The 23,153-nt window shown below is 37.4% G+C and overlaps 2 protein-coding genes across 2 annotated transcripts in view; one reads left to right on the top strand and one right to left on the bottom strand.

Annotated features, from left to right (window-relative positions):
* Nucleotides 1-1,127: 1,127 nt before the first annotated feature.
* Nucleotides 1,128-7,283, bottom strand: taldo1 (transaldolase 1). Its single transcript, XM_017707249.2, has 8 exons — nt 7,081-7,283; nt 3,817-3,940; nt 3,601-3,708; nt 3,351-3,482; nt 3,069-3,244; nt 2,208-2,405; nt 1,966-2,111; nt 1,128-1,714 (listed from the first exon to the last, which is right to left on the bottom strand). The coding sequence occupies exons 1-8, from the start codon at nt 7,175-7,177 to the stop codon at nt 1,682-1,684; spliced, it is 1,014 nt and encodes a 337-aa protein (XP_017562738.1). The 5' UTR covers nt 7,178-7,283; the 3' UTR covers nt 1,128-1,681.
* A 1,622-nt stretch (nt 7,284-8,905) lies between these two features.
* The window catches only part of tspan4a (tetraspanin 4a), a 153,028-nt gene continuing 138,780 nt past the window's right edge, over nt 8,906-23,153 (top strand). The window contains exon 1 of the mRNA XM_037540061.1: nt 8,906-9,086. The gene's annotated coding sequence lies outside the window, so the exon portion shown is untranslated. The remainder of the gene's footprint in view (nt 9,087-23,153) is intronic.

The following is a 23,153-nucleotide window of genomic DNA, read 5'->3' as shown; positions in this document are numbered from 1 at the left end:
CCACTAATCTTTATTGATAACGCTTGTTGGTAGCAGCAGAATGAATTCAGACGTTTACAGAAACATTCTGTCTGCCAATATATAGAGAAATGCATCCAGTCTAGTTTGGAGGAATATCATTCAGCAATCAATTGACCCAAAACTCAACTGCCAACACAACAAAGGAATTCATCAGGGGGAAAGAGTGGAAGGGTTTAGACTGGCAAACTCAATTGCCAGACCTTATCTCAACTGAGCATGCATTTCACCTCCTGAAACAGCAAACAACAACAAAGCAAACAACAAAAGAAGAAAGTTCAAAGATGCCTTTGGGCCACTTGCTTACTGCAGTTATTGCAAGGAAGGGATATGCTACACTTTTGCTCACATAGAAACTGGGTGTCATTTTAAGTTAACACATTTAGATTAAAGTATTGGGAAATAAAAGCTTAATTTCTGATCTCATGTTTTGATTGCAAGCCCAAATGTCTTCAGTGTGTAGCAAAAAACAAAGAATTGGCCTTGCTGTTCCTAAAGTTTCAGAGGAGATTGTATCAACCTTTAACAACTGATATAAAGCTGCATTAAAGTTTAGAGTCTTATTCCAGCATTAGTTGTCACAAAGGCTGATGGTCAATGCTGACTATCGATGCCTGTAGATTTAAGGAAGTTAGGAAAGACTGATGTAGCCATGTGAACACTACTCTTCTCTGAAGTGCTACTGAACCACCCCAGTATGCTGAGATTTGGTGAGTAATAAACAAAGTAGTAACCACTATATTAGAAACTGTACCAAACTTATTTCTAGATTACAGTCATTCCAGACAATATACATAAAAACCATAGCATCGGCCATAAAAGTTTGTACATGATCTTTACAAACTTATTTCATCTTCCACAATAACAGATAACAAAAGAACATCAAAGTGGCTCAGTTACAACATTGAACACAGGTAAAGTGTGAGAACATCTTTATGCCAGTAATGTGAAGGACACTGCTCACCAGCCTAAGAATATGCTTATGCTCAACAGCTTCAATGTCCTTCACATGATGGACATTGAAGCTGATGGATAGCATTCTGTAAAAGAAGTCCATAGTGTGCACATAGCACTTCCCACTGATCCACAATAAGACAACAGGCACACTGTTAAGGAAAGACATCTTTATTAATTGGGCTTTAGCTCATTATGTCCTGAAATGGTTTCTTTGTGAAACACTTGGGACTCCCCTTCAAGGGTTTACTGGAAATATGAAGGAGTAGACCCGTCATGACCACGGAGCTGTTACAGGGCCTTTGGTCCTTACAAACATATGTATCTGCACAGCTGATATCCACTTTACTCTGCCCTTAGGCTACTCCCATTTCCAACCACATCTCCGAGAGGAGTAGGTAGAAAGTACCTAATTGAACATCTAAGATAAGTTTTCTTGGTGCTAATTTATTATGATGTAAAGGGATATTTCTGATTCTAGATGGTAGCTAAAAGTGCAATTGTTACAGAGGTTCATAATTAGTGCAGCTTTTTGGTCACAATTTTAAGACTAGGGAATGTTCAACATCAGAACCTATCAGCAGTCAGTCACAATTTCAGCCAATAGCGGCACAGTGTAGCACAATGGGCCATCTGGAATGGGGGGAGGATCAAGAGTCAGAAGATGAAGTCCCTCTGCTAGACCACCAGGGCCCTCATCTCTTCTCCGTTACTGTCCATTCTTCACACTAAATATCTTCTCCTAAGAAAAAGGCAGAAGAGAAGACTTGCTTACCACATTTCATCATGTTGTCAAAAGATTATACACTAATGTTTTTATATATTGTATTTATTACTAACACGGAGTTGGTCTCCCAGGCAGGGACTAAGCACAGACCTGGACAGCATTTCCTTACAATAGAGAATCTCCATTCAAAACGCTTGGTAGTCCAAGATTAGGCTTAATCCTTGTCCAAGAAACCAACCTTATACACGTGTTTAAACCATGTGCACCTTGATCATGGTCTCAAGTTTTATTGCATCAGCAGCAAATTTACGGATTCCGTCAGAGAGCTTCTCCACAGCCATTTGATCCTCATTGTGAAGCCAGCGGAAAGCCTTCTCATCCAGGTGCAACTTCTCTAGATCACATGTCTTTGCTACACAGAAGAAAGGAAGTGTTTCAGATTACATTTTCTCTAACATGGTTTAACAAGAGGGTTCATAAATGTGCTTTATTAGACACTGGTACTTACCTCCCTGCGGAGTGAGAGAACAGGACACTGGACTGTGATCCTGACTGAGCTCTCCTAGCAACCCTGGTGAGATTGTAAGCAGGTCACAGCCAGCTAAAGCCTTAACCTCTCCAATATTCCTGAAGGATGCACCCATCACCACAGTACTGTAGTCAAACTTCTTATAGTAGTTGTAGATTTTAGTCACGCTAAGCACACCTGTATAGAGGGGGGAAACACAAACAAACGAGACAACATTAGAATTCATAAGCAAATGAACATCAGGAACATCTTTAAAAAAAAAAAAAACAACAAAAAAAAAAAAAACAAAAAAAAAAAACAAACAACAACTACTGAGAACTACTGCATCTCAGTATCTAACTGGAACGCTGCAGCACCCCCAAGTGGTGAAGAGAAGCTGCAAATATTTTCTCCCTATTAGTTGTTAGTTATTTTTGTGGTAAATTTGTCCAAAAAATTGGAAAAAATTATGGGGCTTCACAGAGTATTACACAATTTTTAATATACACTTGCTACATGCGCAACCTCTCACTCCGCTGTTTTAACTCACCCATAAGTGCTGTGAATTCAATGCACCATGAGGGAAAGCAGAATCTCCTTGATTAGTGAGTTTCTTAGTATGACTGCTGCAGTTTACAGTGGTTTGGTGACCGTGTAGATATTTCATAGCTAATACATAATAGTTGCCAAGGTTTTTGAATGCTGAGAAAATGCATCAGAGTTTTTATCTCTGATTTTATCTCTGATACTATTCCATAGTATATGCATATGCCCCCAGGAATAAAAAAATTTAGAATCATCTTCTGTTGCACAACAGCACCCAAAATGTAATTCCTTCATTGCTGATATCAAGCCAAATACCTGGGTCTTCATGCGGCTCATAGGTCTTGCGGTCAGTGTTCTCTTTGAACCAGTCCAAGATGCGCCCAACAAAGGGCGAGATGAGGGTGACCTGGGCCTCGGCACAAGCCACTGCCTGGGCAAAGGAGAACAGCAGAGTCATGTTGCAGTGGATCCCATACTTGTCCTCCAGCTCCCTGAGAAAGACACCAAAGCATATACAAACCAGATGATCAATAACTCAACCAAATGATCAATAACTCCGGAAGAACAAACCTGAATCTATGAAATATACAAACTTACCGGCCAGCCTGAATGCCCTCCCACGTGGAAGAAAGCTTGATAAGCACCCGATCTTTACTCACACCAGCCTCCTCATACAGGGAGATGAGTCTTCGTGCACGAGTCACCATTGCATCTTTATCAAATGACAGTCTGAGAACAAACGGAAAACAGATTTGTACATTATTATTGTTCATTATGTGGAACACTACATACCAAGACTGCTGTTAGGGCCAGAGGAAAAAGGAGAATTGCTGACATCCCACTTTACCTTGCATCCACCTCTGTGGAGACTCTACCAGGGATCTTCTTCAGAATCTCCAGCCCAAACATTACAAAGAGCTTGTCCATAATGTTGGTCACTTGCTCTTCTTCGGTTCTATAAATGTTATAACTCATTAGATATAAGCAGTATGACAAACATAGAATGGTTTTCAATTTAAAATTTTAATCAAATATTTCAATTGTATAGGGTAGAATCTCTTACCCGCCTTGGGCAATGCCATATTTGATTGCCTGGTCTACCAGCTGCTGATAGGCTGGCATCTTGGCTGCAGCCAAGATGAGGGAGGGGTTTGTCGTAGCATCCTGGGGCTTATATTCTTCAATGGCTGTGGATATGAAAGAAATGTACTACAGTTTCTATTTATATTACACACAAACACACACACACACAGACACAGGTGTCTAAGAAGTTTTAAATTAAACATATCTATTTAGACACTAGTTTATACTGACATTTTTTAAAATGAACAACCGTAAGAAATTGCACATTTTCAGTGCTTCACCATTCTAACAATGACATTTTCCCAAAAATTTGCCCAAGGGCTACTGACCTTGGCACCATACCATGAAGATTACTTGGGGTTTATTTATAATACAATACCCCTGGCCCTTTTCATAAAAACAATCAAAATAAGAGTCTTTTGTTTTTGGTTGTGCTGCCTGCCTTGGCAAAGTAAGAGTTTGTGGACAAAGGTTTTTCAGTGAGTGGAGTACCTTTAATGTTGCCTTATTTTGCAACATGTTTTTTTTTTACTTTAAAGTTTACAAACATCCACCACGTTATTTAGAATTTTATATAGAATTTTTATATATAATATAAAGAAATTTTGATGGCTTACGTAATTAATATATATGGCTGGATGGTTGCACCACTGGACTTTTTTTTTTTTTTTAAAGAAGAAAATAAAATGAATTTTATATGGATGCACTGAAAATTGTTTGACAAAACAGTATTGTTAAATAATCATACATGGCATGTTTTTAAATTATTTTGGGGGAACATTAAGTAGTTTATGTAAATGCACTTATTGTCAATGACATTTGTTTTTATTGTAAACTTGGGAATGTAATACATCAGCAATCATTCTTACTGCAGGACACATCATATCAGAGTTAAAATAGATTAAAAACTTCTTCACTCTTTCCAGATTGTCTTTTGATTACATCAGGAATTTGAAAAGAATTCAGCTTATCAGAATGTACACAACCCAGAAAATCATTTTCAAAGAGCTGCAAGGCTGTACAATTTAAACATTTAAAAGCAAAATACCAATTTAGATTAACATGCACTAATTGGGATTTCACAGAAAATCACTAGACTGTCTTTCACTCCAAAGTTCTACACACAATCTGCCAGGTGGCTCAAATGTTTCTCAGATGAAAAGAAACACTTTTAAAGAGTTTTTATACCACATTAGCAACATCCCTGAGCAGCTAAAACAAGACCAGACATGCAACTGTTTTGAAAAGGAATTTACATGTTTAACAGAATCACATATTAGTCACATCTCAATTTTGTTTAGAGATAAATGTAAGCCAACAACTGAACACTGACTTTTTGGAATGACTGGCATGACTAATACCAGATATAACATCACTGTAACACCTATTATCAGTAATGCAACTGCAACTGTACAAAATACAGAATAGACATGTGACAAAGCGTGGGCTAAAACAAAGATGAACTCTCTCAGAGAACACGCCCGTTTTGGGAAATCATCCTACACTCACTTTTACTACACAATCACTGCTACAGCAAACAACTTCTGCTCAGTTTTTGCAAAAATGACAGTACCAAGTATTTCAAGAGTCTCAAAAGCTCAAAGAACCGGACGCAGACACGGGGAGAACATGCAAACTCCACACAGAGAGGACCGCCCGGCCGGGGAATCGAACCCAGGCCCTCCGTACTGTGAGGCGACAGCGCTACCCACCACGCCACCGTGCCGCTATATATATATATATATATATAAAAAAAATAAATAAAATATGACACGCTGAGTGATAAAAAGTGTTTAGTAATATTGTTTCATCTATGCAAAAATACTCAGAACATCTTGACCAAAGACTGGGACAGCAATGGGTTAATTAAGCCCTGTTCTGTACAAAAGTTTTTTTGTTTATTTGTTTTTATTGTTTCCTTGTGTAGTTAGGTGTTTGGTTTGTTGTAACTGGAACAAGATACTTGATCAGAGGCATTACAGCCAAAAGTGACCCGAGAACCTATTGGACCAACACTCTACTCCACCAGCAGCCTGGCTGGTTTTCTGTGTTGTCATTCTGACTTTGCAGGAATGGAGAAATGTTTGGTTTGCGCCACAGGCTGTGAACAAAGACCAAGTTAACTCCAACTTCCTTGTTAAATAAGGAGGATGTGAGCCTGTTTTGCAGTAGGCCAGAACTCACATCATCCAAAGAAATGGCCTTAATCATTACTTAACTGGGGCCTGCCCTTATTATAAAAAAAAAAAAAAAAAAAAAAAGAATTACAGTTTTACTTTACAAGATTACTATGAGAATCTTACAGTACATTTGGAGAACTGCTACATTATACAACAGAATCCTTTACACGTATTATGGATTACTGTAAGGCAATACTACAGAACTGTCAAAAGAGGCACAATGTTATAGATTATTAGCCTATCCAGCGCCAAAGCAATCGTGCGGTGTCTTACTACAGACCTTTGTGGTAAGCTGTTGATACATGTAGATGTCGACATAGGGGTGGTTTTCAAATCAATGCAACCAGACTGCTGACTGTTATGGATTACAATGTCATCAGTCACTGATAAATGGGTTTGCTCGGCGCACAGCCTGTTTCTGTCTTAACGCATTTAGAGCTGTAGAAAAAAAAAGACAGCCTTATGTAAATACTGTGCATTCAGCCTCAGTTAAACTCTTTAGCTAGGCCACATGTCTGCACCCACTATTAAATTCACCTCTCTCAGGATCTGCACACATGACACGCCTGAGTAACGAGCGGAGCTCCAGATGCGTCTATACAGCTCAAGATGAACTTCTGGACCAGACGCTGCTAAGACAGCCAAGTTTATTAAACGCAGCTCGTTTAAGAAAACTAGAGTTAGCTGGGTTAGCTAACCACACCAAGAGACACCAGAAAACTCCTGAAAAGCATTCAAATGAACCATCAACCTGACCGACTTTAAAATCTGACAGCTAGATGTCTCTACCAGTCGGGTTGGATCACGTTATTAGCCAAGTTAGCTAGTTAGTCAGCTAAGCTAGCGAAACTAGATAGCTAAGAAGTTGCTAAGACTGGCTTTATCGAGGTTAGCAAAGCCCTGCGGATCTGACCAAAACACTGGCGAACACAGGCGGTTAGTCAAGCTAGCCAGTTAAATAAGTTCCAACTTGTATTACTAGCTAGCCGAGGAAAGCTGTTGCTAACTGAGGCACAGCGCTAGGTAACTAGCCGTTTTCGACTACAAGGAAGAGGCTAAATTACCGTTGAAGTCTCCGGTGTCTGCGACAACTACGGTGAATTTTTTCAGCTGGTCCAGGGCAGACTCCATCTTTCTCCGTTTGTCCGGCGACTCAGACATGACGATGGCTGGGGGAACACTGAGGCTTTTATACCGCCGCCGAAGCGCGTGAGCTGGGAACAAGCGTGAGCTTGGCTCGTAGCGATGTCCGACTCGTGAAAGAGTCGTTCTTCTGAACGGATTCATTTGAACGAATCGGTCGGACCGATTCACGGCCCCCAACTGAATCGTATTTTAGTTGGTAGCGCCAACAAAATGTAGTTAAGTTAATTAAATAATCAATATTGTTATTATATTATTTATTATATTATCATGGCCCATTATTATAATGATATTGTATTAAATACTAATAAAAAGATTAAACTAAAAATAATTTTGTAACAATTACTATTATTTTTACATATTTAAGTTTGCTCTCTGAGGACATGTTCATTTAGCTTAGAACTTCAACAAGACATGTCATTTGTGTTCAACTTTTGCAAATGACTGTACATGTCTTATGAGTTTTATGTTATGTTAAAAAATCCTTTTAATGAAACTCTTTAGTTCCTTTTACCACCACCAGGAAAAAATCTTACTTAAAAATTTTCTGTAAAATTTTCTGCAGCCTTTCAACTCAAACCACTCTAAATTACATTTTCATTGATAGAATTATACAAAATATTTTTTAAATCTTTGAATTTCTCCTTGCAAGTGTATTATTCTCTTTAAAATTAGTGTTTTTGTCATTGTCAGTGGTCATTATGTCTTTATAATCAAGTTTTCTGTCAGTATCACGAAGAATGGTACAAATGATTTAAAATAACAACAACAACAACAACAACAATAATAATAAGAATTGATTGCATATCTACCCATAAAGTTGCAGCATTAAATTAATTGTAATTCATGAGCATAATTAATAATATCAATGCCATATTATTATAGTATACCTCCACAATTAAACTTCGTAAAATTAAAGGCATATGTTTGTTACTGAAATGTGCTTTTTTTCTCTCAATACACTGTAAATGCTTCGAGAGCGACTCCGTGAGTAGAAGTTGTGACTTCAGACTCACTGAACCGAATCTTATTATATATGAAGGAGATGAGAATAAAGATGAATTGAGTGAAGAATCAACGAATCGTTTAATCGGACATTCGACTCATTCGTTCACAGTTCGAAAGAATCGGTTTGGTAAACTGAATCGAACCTGTCAGGATCGGCGTGTGTGTGAGCTACTGAAAGGAGGGCTGCTCTGCTGAAGGATGTTGCTGTTGTAGCCAATGAACAATCGGCGTTGGACTACACGCCCCTAACCAGTTTAGGGGTCCTACCAGTGGGATTGAAGAGGAGGGACGTGGTCGACACAGTAACTCTATTCTCGGCAGATTTGAATGGATTATTCATCCGTTTACTCAATAGACCACTATGCTGGACAGTATATTAACTAATTATATATAATTTTCTATGTATCATTAAACTTTATCTATCTATGTATCATTATGTAGCTGTTCTTAACTATGACTGGCAAAAACAGCTAATTTAAATCACAGTTTGAAATATCTGAAAATTCATGTACTAAAGTTGTTCATAACCACCTTCACCCCCCAGAATTAACACCATAATGAGAATATAAATCAGCATCTTAAACCATTTGAACAGTGGAAGATGTGTTTAGGATGCCATATACACAAACTGAAGGTGTTTCTTCTTTTCTTCAGCACTAGAGGGAAGCGTTGCTTCTGGTATAAGACTCCCAGACTGAAACCTGTATTTTTTTTCCCCCTAAAGCAGTGAAATGTTACAAGTGGTGAGCAAGTTTTGCTGAATGCTTTATGGCCCCTAGAAAGGGTGTGTGTGAGAGAAAGAGAGAGAGAGAGGAGATTTACATGTCTTTCACTCTACGTCTCTGGTAAAGAACCTGTGAAAGGGTCAGTGGACACAGTGGACATAGGATACAGTGTTTTCCTACAGAGCTGAGTAAAGGTAAGCTTTGTTTCTTATTCTTAAGGATATGAGAAGATTGCAAACGCTGCACATACAGATGTTGAGTGTCAGTATGGATTAGGTGGAGATTAAGATTAGAAACATTTTGAAATATGAACACAAAAGTAAAGATACAGATTTGAGAGACTCAGCAACCTTGGATGTTTCACACTGGCATCTGGATTCAGGATGATTTTATTAACTTTACTTTGCGCTGTATAGAGCCAGTTACTGATTGGTTTGATGCACCATGGACCAAGGAAAGCTCTTGAGAAGCCATGGCTCTGTTCCGGTGATGTTGTTCGCTGAAAATTGACGCTAAGTGAGAGATGGCTCGTCTCCTCTCCTCCCTTTTCTGATCTGAAAAGTATGCTTGACTCTATACTTGACCTGACTGTGAGATGAAGGAGGAGAGCGCTATCATACTACAAGCCTTCTTCTTGGTCCAGATGGAACATGTAAATAAACTCTCAGAGAAGAATAACATTTCAGCATTCCAGAGATTCCTATTGGAAGTCCCTCCCTGAGTCCACTGGAGGCCAACCGAGCAGTAGCCGGGGAGAAATGTGCAAAGGGTAGAAAAACACTACTCTGGGCTATATTTGGCTGTTGAGCGGCTTTCCTTGTAAAAGTCTAGTCTACCAAACGTTAGCTCTAATTATTATGTTAAATATCCAGCTGGCTCCACCAAGACACCTAAAAAAAAATTGCCAGCTGCATTCCAAACTCAGAATTTTGAAACTTTTCAGCTTAAGATTATACTTAAGTTTTGGACTTTGGCTGCCAGAGCCTGACTCTGATGAAGGCTGTAACAGACAGAAATGTCAGTACATTTCAGAACTGGATAAAAGCCCTTTGTATTTCTACCGACAGCTGGGCCTTCGTATTTGACAAGAGTGTTGAATTTTGATAGTGCTTGAAGTCCAGCTGCTAGAAGTTCCTTCATGTTCATTTCTTCAGGGTTTTTCTCTCCAAGTCCCAGCTGTCACAAGTTCTACAGCGTTGTCTGGATTAGTTTCGCGCAGCATGGGTGACAGAAAAAGGCAGTACGTTCCGCCTCATTATGCTACTATGGCTATCTGAAGAAAATGAAACATCTGAAACCTGCTTCTCTTATTCAAATGATTTTACTTTCCATGGGGCCAATTTGGCCCAGGCATTAGCATTGCATGGACATCTAATCAAGGCTGCACCAGCTAATGTGGTGCTGGATGTGTTTAGACTGTCTGATCATGCAGCAGAGACGAGTGTGCAGCATGTTAAGATGCCAATCAAAGCTGTTTGGTCAGTGGCTTTAGGCTAAACATGAAGACATGCTCTTCGCTCGCTTGAGGATGCAGCCTTTCTGAACGAGTAGAGAGACCATAGAATTAAATGGGCAGAGTATCTTCACTAAAACATCTGTCTGTGCTATTTAGACTGGACTACTGTGGATGTTTATTCTTACTTAAGTGGTAGATAAAAGCCATTTGGTCCCACTCACTGGGGTTGAATGTGTCCTTCATTTCCCGAATGACATATTCCTTAAATGATTAGGCATGATGTGTTGTGTATTATGCATGTGATATAGAGTCACATTCTTTCACATACTGTAGTCGTGTTTACTGCATGCCTCATATAATCTGTGATTAAAGACAGTGGTCTAAAAGAGCTGCACATAGTGCTTGTCCTGAAGGTCTACACAAGAAAGGCTCTTGTCTTTTAGGTCAGTCATTTTTGCAGATTCTATGAATAGTTTTGCTTCCACTATTTGCCTGTCGCAATTATTACATAATTGCTTGGTCACAGTTATTTAAAGGGCCCATGTGCTATATTTTACATGCATTTTATTTAATAACTGATCGTGTGTGCTCCTGCTTTGTTGCAACAGAAACCTGCAGCCATACTGGCCCCTTGCAAATAGGATTGTACACCCTGGGCTTATTTGATGTTTGTTAATAAATTTAGGGAGTGCAAATGAGTAATGCTTGTTTATTTGATGTTTGTTAATAACACTTTTAGAGGGCAGCACTGAGTAGTTTGTTTATTTGATGTTTATTAATAACAGATTTAGAGAACAGCAGTGAGTAATGTTTGTTTATTTGATGTTTGTTAACACCTTTAGAGAGTGGTGTTACGCCTTGTTTGTTTATGTGATTTTTGTTAAAGACACCCTTAGAGGGGAGCAGTGAGTAATATCATTTATTTGAGTTTGGGCTGTTTCCATCATCAGGTGGGAGATACTAAGCATCGACAGCCAGGAAGCAAGATAGCTAATTAGCCAATTTGGCTACTTTAGACCTGTGCTTTTTGCAAACGGTGAACAACAACAACAAAAATGAAAATGTTAATCAGAATTATTTATATGAAAATAAATTGCTAACTAAAACTTCATGATCATATCAGGCCTAGTTTGCGTATTTTGTAAGTGACTCTGGATAAGTTTCTGCTGAACAAATAAATGGAAATTTAAATGTTGAACTTTGAGAGACTGACACTGTTTTAAATTGTGTTAAATTGAATTTGGCAAATTTCAGGCACATAAGACCGTATCTAACAACAGAGGCAGCCAAACTTTTTATGCATGCTATGATTGTCTCCCATATAACGTATTGTTTCACAAGCTGGTCACAAACAAGTTTGTCAATTTTGAAACCTATTGAATCTCTTTATAAACAAGCACTAAAGATACTAGACAGGAAGCCTAATAGTTATCATCATTGTCATATAGTACAAAAGTATAACTTGCTCAGTTTTGATAGTTTTAAACATCTCTTGGATGCCTGTCTCATGTTTAAGATTTTATATGGGCTTGCTCCTCCACCATTGAGACAGTTTATAAAACAAAAAGATAGTAGGGGTAGTATGGTAACAAGAGCATTTACTAGAGGGGACTGTATTGTACAATATAGACGGAGTAAGTTTGGACAAACAGTCTTTTCCATTAGAGCCAGCCAGTACTGGAATAGTCTACCAACTGAGCTACGAACATGCACAAATTATCTGATTTTTAAATATAAATTGAAGACATGGTTGAAAGCTAACCAAATCTGTAATCACCGATAACTATGTATATTTTATGTGTTTGTATATGTGTATGTATGTGTATGTATGTATATATGTATATGGGGTGGTGTTTTGTAAACGTCATTGAGCTGTTGACACTGGCCGCCCAGAACAACCTGCCTAGGGACTACGGATGAAAATTAGCTTTTTAGCTAACTCTGGCACATTTACATTGATGTTGATTAATGTGCACTGTCCCTGTTAAATAAATAAATAAATAAATAAATCCGCCAGAACATTTGAACTTGAGCCATTCATGCTCCTTTTTCTTCTTTTATACATGCTAATAGGTTGTACAAGCTTCACAGAACACATTTCTGAGGCAACCTAATTAATTTAGGTTGGAGTTTGGATTAATTAAATGATGTTGACTTTTCCGTTTAAAATGCTACCCTAGCGAGCTGCGCTATATTGATGTAGGTAATGTAACTAGTCAGATTAGAAACAGCAGTGAATTTGCTACCATGCTAACATTAACTTGATTATATGAAAAAAATACTACACCCAATCTACTTTAACAGTGTAACTCTGGAATTATCTGAATTTCTGCATTGATTACTTGTAAAAGGAATCTGATCTCAATTATAGACAATCTGACTAAACTGATAACACACAAACAGTTACAGTCGTTATTGAACACATGGAGTAATCATTCTCAATCTAGGCTGGGGAAAAAAGTATGTGTCACAAATAACATACACCAAACATTTCTTGAAGCTGCCTATAACAGTTGATCAGCTTTTCTGATATGTTTTATAAGCTCTCTTTAAGTCTGGATACACCTTACATTAAAATGTGTTATGTCTGGATGATATCTGGATGAACTTGGCCAGATACCATTTACACTTTTCACTAAAATGCATCTCAAGCATGACCAAATGAGATCTGATTGCACTTTCCCACATAATAAGCACATCAACATATATGTCATTTCTGTTTTACTTTTGTTTATTCTTTTCCCCTGTTACTGTAAGAGTGGATAAGCTTGGCCTTGACACCTTCCTTAGCCTGGCATGCATGAAGGCTCTCAGTTTGGCTGACTTCAGCCCTGCAGCTTTCATTTCATTGTTTATCCTCACCCACAAATCAGTACTTGTCAGACTAATTTCCACTGACGTAATTGTATCCGGATAAATAAAACGATTTACACTTGATTTAAATGTGGTCAAGATCCACCTCTGACCACCTCTGAATATGATTTGAGTGATCTGATCGTAATCAGCTCAAAGTGCGTCCTGGGGTTATTTACACCTGGCTTTTCAGGCAGTCAAGCAAAATCCAAATGAGATCCGATCAGCAAAATTATGTGTTAATGCAAGGTGTAAACAGGCCCTTTGGGTCACAGGCACAGCATCTCAGTTGGGTTAAGGTCAGGACTATGACTTGGTAATTCCAAAACATGAATTTTCTTCTTGTTAGCTACCCTGACATTAAGCTATAAACATTTCTGTTAAATTTCCCGATGCAAACTGAATTCATTGCTCCTTCAGTGACTGCAAGCTTTGCAGGCCCTGAGGCAACAAAACAGGCACAAACCATGTTCCTCCCTCTATCATGCTTCCACAGTTAGGATGAGGTTTTGGTTCCTATTTTTCTCCAGACATAACATTGTGTGTTTTTGCTTAAAATGTTTTGTCTCATCTCTCCACAGAACTGTTACCACAGAAAGGTTATAGAACATCCAGGTGGTCTTTTGCAAACTTGAAATGTGCAACAAGCCTTTCTTTTGTACAGCAAAGGTTTCTTTTGTGGTGTCCTTCCATTAACACCATCTAAAGACTTCAGCAATTTCTAAAGATTTCTGTAGATCCTTCTCGGTAAGCCTGTATTCTTTTTCGCCCAACTCAGCTTTGCTCATTGTGCTCTTGCTGTGATATTTGCAGGAGACCCCCTCCTAGAGAGAAGATCAACAGCCCTGTTTCCTCCAATTGTAGACCAGTTGTATTATTGCGGATTGATGAGCACTATAGTTATCTTTGTAGCCTTTTTCCAGCATTGTGCTGCTCTATAATGCTTCTTCTAGTGCCCTCTGAAAGTTGTTGTGATCAAGGCATAGTTCACGCAAACCAATCTTTCTTGAGAAGAGCAGACTTTGTCAGTTACCAGATGTCGTGTGCCTTTTTTGGCATTTCTGAAAATCAACACCTCCAATCTCACTCATTAGAACATCTGACTCCAATTTGCTTTTGAGATGCATACTTTTGACAGTGAATAATTCCTGTATGTTCAGTGGAGACATGAAATGTATTTGAATATTTTGAATTCATTTAGCCCGTTTGTGTCAGAAGTAGTCAGAAATTTTAGGTAGGTTGGGTCAGAAACCCAATGTCTTCACAAACTTTTGCTAGCAGGTGTTAATGATCACACTCAAAATGTAGACGGTTTTGCTATGGGACTTTTGTTAATGTTCTGTGAAGCTTGTTCAAACTCACAATGGTTGTAACAAAATAACTAGAGCTGTCATACAACTAAAATATTCTTTTTTTTGTGAAGTTAATTAATTACTTTTGTCCTATTTGCTCAGAATTGATCCTGAAGTGAGATTTCAATTAAAAAAATAATGCATTTTCATATAGCTACATGAGCAGATAAAATGCAGTTCATCCAAATATATTTGGACGTTTCAATAATTCCATAACATTATTTCCATCATGTGAACTTCATAAGTGTTCCGTGACAGCAACCGTGGCTGCATGTTCCAACAAATGAGTCTATATCATAAGTATAATATGGTCATATATATGGCATATAAATGATATATGCAGTCAGTAGTTCCAACTCCTCTGCAACTATAGACTCTGGCTCTCATAGTGCTCTTTACATTTTGTTTTGAGGGGACTGGAGTTTTACTTTTGTAACTTTACTGTTGTGTTTGTTTTTTTTTTTTGTTCACTGCTTGTTCCATAGTTGTCCTGCAAGCCCTGTCATTACCAACATCAGCGATGTGTTTTGCTTGTAAATACAGACTTGTACATTGCTATTTCAAATAGTTCGGAAAGCATGTTTTCTACATCATCATGCGCTAGATTCAGCTCGGTCCAATTCAAATTACTTGCAACTACGTGTCTAATTTTATTCCTTCCTGATAAAGCACTGATGAACAACATGAAATTCAAATTTTCAAACTTTCAAACTAAAAACCTACATTTCTGTCGAGAAATGAGACCATTTGAATGAAGGAGAGATGCAATCAGTTATTATTTGACTTTGGCTAATGAGATTTTACTTCTTAGGATGATTTGCACCAAATATCTAAAAATTCCTAAACAATTATCTTATGTGACATAAGTCCGGTGTCAAGTTACAAAACATCAAATCAGATCATATCAATTGATTCAACTATAGTAAAAATAACTAACTTTATTTGTATTGCATTGGTGTCAAAAAGTTTAACATTAAACAGAACTATACAATAGTATGTTCTTTATTATGTAACAAAAATGGCTACAATATACAGTGATGAGTGACTGAATTGCTTGGCACCAACAACATACATGAATGAACTTAATTTCCAGGCAGAATAATTGTTTATCTCAGTGGTTATTAATAATATCTTAAATTATTTAACTTAAAATTGTGTCTTTTTTTATCATATGTTGTTTTACAAAAGCAATAAGCCATTTGAGGCCATGCGTGACAGTGATTTGATCACAAGTGGGGGGGTACTCTGTTTTTCACCCTGCCTAATAACACCATGATAAAATCACTGTAATTCATGTCTACTCACGGTTTATTGCTTTATTTGAATGAGAAAGCTACAGTCATGGGATCATAACGACAGTGTGTGAGCAGCTGGGTTTACAGATGATTCAAAGAGTCATCCTAGGAAAATGTGTTAACATGGTTTTAAGGTTAATTATTATAAATATGCTGTATTAATGCTTTAACTTAACACCGTGAACATAAACACGTTTGTGGACATAACATGGACAAGTAGACTAGCAAAAACTGATATGATAGAAAAGTGAAAAAATCATCATCAGAACTTTTTCTTTTGGTTTTTTGTCCATGCATCCCGTGCTGCTGTGCGTGGTTGGTTCTTTTTCTGTCTTACTGAATTGTCCTGCCCGAGTCCTGTCCCTTGGGAAGACATTACCAGTGTGACCCTAGGCTTGTGTGCAATGGCCCCGGGGCTTGAAATGAAGTGTTTTTCATCATGATGCTTTCTGTCTAACAGAGTCAATTGACAGGCTGTATCATCACTGTGAGTGGAGGAGGTGGTTGTAGTGGGGCTTAGCGGACACATTTTTGGCCTGCTCCATTTCAGCTCCCACGATCCTGTGGCTCTTCAGGGACAAGCTTGGACCGCTGTAAAATAAAATGCTTTCACTCACATTCTGGACATCACAAAAAGCGACTCCCTAGCGGCCTCTCTCCATCGCAATATTGCTATATTTAAACCAAATTTTCTCAGCAATGTGACTCCTTGTGACTCGTGTCAGCAATGTGACTCGTGTTGACAAAGAAAGTGGTGACTGTTATGCCTTGTTGTTGTTGTTTTTTTTAATCTTCGATGGTAGGCCTGTTTTGCTTGTGGTCAACTTGATGCTGCCTTTTAGGTGTGGTTGGCTAGTCCACAATTAGAATCGGCAAGAGGCGAGCTGCCAACATGGCACTTCAGATGCAGAGCAAGAAAAAAGGCTTCTGTAGCTGTGCGTTTAGGTTTAAAGGAACAGAGGAAAGGAGCAGAGAAAGTGTGAGGGAGAGAGAGAGAGCAAGAGGGAAAGTAATAGAGAGAAAGAGAAAGAGAATATGAGCAAGCCAAATCAAATAACAAAATGTGTTAAGAGTGTTTTTCTTGTGCTGAATGTACCCCCCATTACTTCCTTTCAGAGGACAATTTTCTCCTAAGTGGAGCCCTTAATACTGAACAAAAGGGGGCTAAAATAGTAGGGTGCAAGAACCGTAGCAAGTCGTGATGTGAATAAACATTACCTTATAAAGAAAAGAGCAGAGGCAAGGAAGGGAGACGAGAGGGAGAGCGGAGGACAGCGCTGATGTACAGCTGAGCATTGTACGTGCTGCACACACACACACACTGATAACCTTGTTCTGCCTTTGTGCCTTTCTGTCAGGATGCATTTCTGGGGCAGAAGCTTTTCTGAAGTGGTTCTTTTCATGTCTCCTGTTATTTAATTGCCATTTGCTGACTGTAGAGAAGACTGGGCTGCACATACACAGATACTGTAGCTGAATGCTGCTATGCCTGTACTTAAACCTTATACTGATCTTAACTTCAGTAACCAAAAGGAAAATGTTTTAGCTCTTTAGATTTAAGAACATAAGCTACCCTTTCATTTATTTCATTCCCAATCAAAATCTTCATTATGGATAGGTTATTCATTATTCAACGTCTTAAAAAAGCTCATTTAATGAGTCTGTGCTTTGTCATTATTACAGCCTCCATTCTTTTCAGGAGACTTCTTTTGAGTTTTTCAAAGAAGTCTGCGGGGATATTTGTCCATGCCTTCAAAGTTCAGTCTTAGAGGATGTATTTTCTGCTTCTCACAATCCAAATAATCCCAATCAGTCTATAAAACCTTACAGCACATCTCGGGTGTCCAGTTTTGGTGTCCTAGTGCTAATGTTTTGTTTCCTTTTCTCAGTAAAGGCTTCTTGACAGCTACACATCCTTTCAGACTCATAGCACTTCTCAAAGTGGAAAGATGCACTGAAACTCCTGTGGACTTTTTCAGATCTAAAGCAAGAGTGTAGCTGGATGTTCTCCTGTTTATCAAATATGAAAGTACTGTTGATCTGAGTGTGACAGTTTTGTTGCTCTATCAGTTCTTGCATGGTTGTCTTGTTTTTTTTTTTTTTGTTTTTTTCTTCTTCAAGTATTAGCCTTTTCTCTTCCTTTTACAAGTACATTATTGTTTGGGTAGTTATGTGAATTTTTAGTGTCTCTTTGATATAACTAAAAAATAAATGGGATATTTAGCATTTAAAGCTTTTGTATAAGACTAGTAAATATACGTCTTCATGCTTTTTCTGATGCTGAAAAATGAATAACGTGCTTAATTCAATAAGAAATTAAATAAGTGAAAGGGTGGTCTCTGGCTTGTACAGTATTGTACTTGTTTTTACCTTTTTTACATTCTTTAAATAAGTTTATCTAGAGAAATCACACAATTTTACTGGCACATAATTTTGTCCATTTCAAGAAAACATAAAACATGCATAAAAATAGCAAACTTGCCTGCCAATAGTTAATAAATTAGATATTTTTTTCTTCCCTTTTTTGTAATGTTGTTTTGTAAAACAAAAAGTTAAATACATGCTTGCAGACACACAAACACATTTCATTTACTAGACATACTTAACACTTCATGTCCAGTTCACTCAAAACAAGTGTTCCGATTTCTTTTTTGCACTCTGAGGTTCTTGCAGCCTTTCATTCCTAACACATCTTCTGTCGTGCTTTCTCTCTCCATCACATTTAATACTTCTCCATTAATTATCATTAATGCATATGTAATTCATGCATAGAAGAGGAATAAAAAGGCTAAATAGCCAATAACCTAGAAGGATCATTAAGTACAAGACAAGTCCATAAATTAAGCCAGCACAGGCTCAGAGATGTGTGCTCTGGTTTTTAATGCTGTTTTGCCATAGTTATTATAGAAGAAAAGGCACCAAGAGCTCTTACTCAATGCTTTTTTCCTTAATCATGAACTGATTTATGGTGATGTTGGAAAAGCTTGTAAGCTATGACTGTATTTGCATGTCTTTGCGCTTCCAAACTTCCAAAAAAGTTGGGAGGGTATGTGAGATGCTGATGAAACAGAAAGCAATGATTAGTGAATTCTGTAAATAATTTAATAATTACCTTGTGAACATTGTTGTTTGTCATTCATTTTTTTGGTAAATATACAGTCGTTCCATATTGGATGCATTTAACACATTCCAAAAAGTTGGAACAGTAGCATGATTTTAAACCTTACACTGGTAACAATCTGGCCTGTTCGTTTCTACTTTGGCCAGGAGAACAGGAAATTCACTATTTCCATAAACACTCAAAGGAAGACTCCACAGACCACAATACACAATGCACTGTGCATCAGTCCATTGTAGATGAGCATAAGCCCAAAGAAGTCAGCAGAGTTTCTGGATATTGTTGACATATGACTTCCCTTGTGCATAAACAGTCTTAACTTTATTGACAACGGTTTTTCAAAGAATTCCTGAGCCCATGTGGCGATATTCATCACAGAAGCAAACAGGTTTTTAATGCAGTGCCTTCTGAAGCATCAAAGGTCACAAGCATTCAGTTGTGGTCTTCAGCCTTGGCCTTTACACACAGAGATTTCTCTGTTCCTTAAATATTTTGATTAATATTGTGCACTGAAGAGAGTGAAAAACAGTTGGATCACTAGACGGTGTGTTTGGAAAACTGGCAAGCCTAGACCCATCCTTACTCATAAAGGACTAGGCCTTTCCTGGATGCTCCTTTTACACACAAGTATGGTTTCATCACCTATTTCACCCATTTAAGGTGTTTTTTTTTGCACATTTCTCAATGGTCCTACTCATAAATTGTCTCTTCAGCAACTTTATTTTAGAACGTTTCAGTTTCAGAATGAGTGTATAAACCATAAACCAAGTCCATAAGATGAAACATTAAATATCTTGTAAATACAAGTCAAAATGTATTTATAACGTTTTCTGTTTTTATTTGCATTTCATCTACAATTCCAGCTTTTTATTTGTTTTTTTGATGTTTGTAAGCCTAAATCCAAATGTCAGATGTTAGAGAGATATTCCTAAAAGACATAATTGCTGTCCAAGTATCTCCAAGTATTCCTTTAATGTAGGCTAATGTAAAAAGATTTTATTCCAAGTCATTTTTGGAGCATTTCTGTTCATCCGTTCATCATGAAGTTTTCGTGTGATGTTAAGGGCAGCTGCTGTGTTCAAATCATGTAGAAACATGAAAAATGGAAAAAAATGAAGATGCTTGTTTTTTTTCTTTTTTATTTGGAGAGTAATGATGTACACATTTTTCTGTTTACAATCATTTTTCCCTATGTTTTCACTATTTTTAGTGATTAAGTTTTTTCTCCCTGTCGTTTTCTGAAATGCATGCTTTTAAAGAGTAGCACATTACAAATAACCTCCCTTTTACATGGCATAGAACAAGACAGCAAAATTGCTTTTAGAAACTCTAATATAGCACTAATGCTATACTATATTCCCCAATGGTTGTGCTATTACATGCAACTTATGGTAAGATGCACATAAAGAGAGAAACTCATTTAAACTTATAACTCATCCAGCACATTTAGTGCTCCACTATCATTTGAATGTTGTAGGTCATTGCTTTACACTGCAAATGAGTGTGAATATTAGCCTTCTCCTTTCATAGGAGGTATAAAAACACAGACCATGAAACTAGTACAGGAAATTTAGTTTAAGTGCTAAGAATTGGTGAATATTCCAAAGCACTCATTCATATTAAACACAATGACTCCACAGATATAATCCTGTTGAAACTGAATGTGCTCTGTGGAAGCCTGCAGGAGGGATTTCTTGCTTAATAATACTAACATAAAAGTAGTATGTGTTCAAGAATTGTAATAGTTTTACAGAATTGTAATAGCATGTTTGCTGCTTACATAAAACATGTACATGAAAATGCTGTCATATAAATTATTCTATCTATAAAACAAAGCAAAATCCAAGTGAACTCAACAGTGGACCATGCAGGCCATACAAAACTACAAATGCAGTTTTATTCTACTTCTTTATATATAGTTCAAAATTCCAAACGAAATCAACACCTCAGACATCATGCATTATGAGGGGACTCCCATAAACACTTGCAGGAAAGTCATGTAGGGTTGAGAAAAATTCCAGAGAAGTTCAGAGGAAAACTCCCTTTAGCTCATAGTAACCTGTGATTATGTGGTAGACATCTGGTCACATCGCTGTCCCTTGAGTCAAAGCAATATTCAGTTACCCAGCGTGGGAAGTGGTGCTATGATTATATGGTACTCAGGGAGTTTCAGGACTAAGAGGCCATTCCTCTATCAAGTTAGCTGGCAGAAAAGTGCTTAGTGCACATACAAAACCAATTTCAAAAAAGTTGGGACAGTATGTGAAGTGCTAATAAGAACAGAAAGCAGTGAGTAGTAAATTCTGTTTGCCCTGTATTCAGTGAAAACAGCACAAAAAAACCCCACATTATTTGAAGTTTTACCTTGTGAACTTCATTGTCTTTGTAAATATGTATACACACTCATTCCAGATCTGATGCCTGCAACGCATTCCAAAAAGCTTTGTTACTCCACCCTTCCTTTCAACAGTAGTTTAAGGACTGAAAGCACAAACTAAGCCATTTTGAAAGCTGAATTTTTTGCCAAATCTTCTGTTATACAGGTCTTCAGCTGTGCAACCATATGGGATCTTGCAGCCAAGCTGTTTTTGTATGTACTGAATGTGGATTGTGTTGTATTAATAAAATAAGTATGGGCATCTCTGAAAAAGACAACGTTTAAAAGGCGGAATATGCTGCTCAAAATATGTTCAGCGTTAATGGTGACTTCATAGTGCAATTTACCCACTAATACACCCCCCCCCCCACCATACCATGTTAAACCCTGTGTTTTTTAACTTTACGCTGGTAAGTCTGGATGGCCCTTTTCTTCTTTTTTTCTGAAATGTTTACTCATCAGACCACAAAACACATCTCCACTGTCGGTCCATTTCACATGAGCTTGAGCCCAGAGAATTGCAGAGATGCAGTGATGGATGATGTTTACTGAGAACATGTGGTGATATCCATCACAGATGCATGCTAGCACTTTGGCGAAGTGGCAAGCTCCGACCCATCATTGCTCATAAAGGTCTAGGCTTTTCCTGGATGCTCCTTTTATGCTGCTAGTCTTACATTAAGTCTTAAATTTTGGAGCATGTTGCAGGCATCAGTTTCAGAATGAGTGTACATTCTGTAACTGAAAAAAACACTGTTAAAAAGGTAAAACATTACATATCTTGTCTTTCTACTGTTCTCATTCAAATATAGGACAGAGTAGATGTATAAATCACTCCTTTATGTTTAGGAGTACTTCACATACTGTCCCAACATTTTTGGAATTAGGTTTGTCCAAACTACAGAGCAGTACTTTAATTAACTGATTTAATTTTTTAATATGTTCAAATGGACGGCCCACTGAGATCTAACACCTTGTTTTCAGGGCTGCCCTTTAGTACATTACTGAAATCCCATAAAATACAAGAGAGAGGTATGTAGGAAGAAAAATAAATTAATGAAATATTATTGAAATAAGGAACCGAAAGAGATAACAATGAATTAGAACTAAATTAAATTAATTAGAACAATGAATTTGAATTAAAATATAGTAGATATACAGATATATTTTAAAAATAAAATAGATAAATACAATTAAAATTCTTTTTAAAAGTTCTTTTAAAAAGTTCATTTAAAGTTCTGCCAACTGAAGTTTGTGATAATATATTCTTAACATTTTCCAAGTGCCTTTTTCCCCAATTCTGATTTCACTCTTGGCAAAACAAGGAATGTTCTGGAGTAAGAACGAAAGGTCACATGAGCTCTCTGACTAACAATAAGCTTAATTAGTTTTGCAGCTGCCCAAAAGGTATTTTATAAATTACAAACACCCCAGTGTCTGTCTTCTGTTGGTGGCGTCCATTAAACATTAGAGTAAAGATCACAATAGTAAATAGAATTTTCATCTCCAGTTAGGAATCTAATTGCATTGTGAAATGAGGTGCATTCATACACACACACACACACACACACACACACACACACACACACACACACACACACACACACATATATAAAATATTACAGTCAAAAACAGGCAGCCTGAACAGTCTATTCTGTATTGAATAACATGTTTTCCTATGCAAGAATTAAAGGTTAGTTCTTGTTTTTTTTTATTATCTTTTGAACATGTTTCCTGAATGACAGTTTACAATTCAGCCATGTTCCAAGATATTTATACTCTGACACATTCAATTACTGTCTGACAGAGT

This window comes from Pygocentrus nattereri, chromosome 7 (genome assembly GCF_015220715.1).
Source record: "Pygocentrus nattereri isolate fPygNat1 chromosome 7, fPygNat1.pri, whole genome shotgun sequence".
NCBI lineage: Eukaryota > Metazoa > Chordata > Actinopteri > Characiformes > Serrasalmidae > Pygocentrus > Pygocentrus nattereri.
The sequence above is the reverse complement of the archived record's forward strand: the minus strand, read 5'-3'. Positions and strand labels throughout refer to the sequence as shown.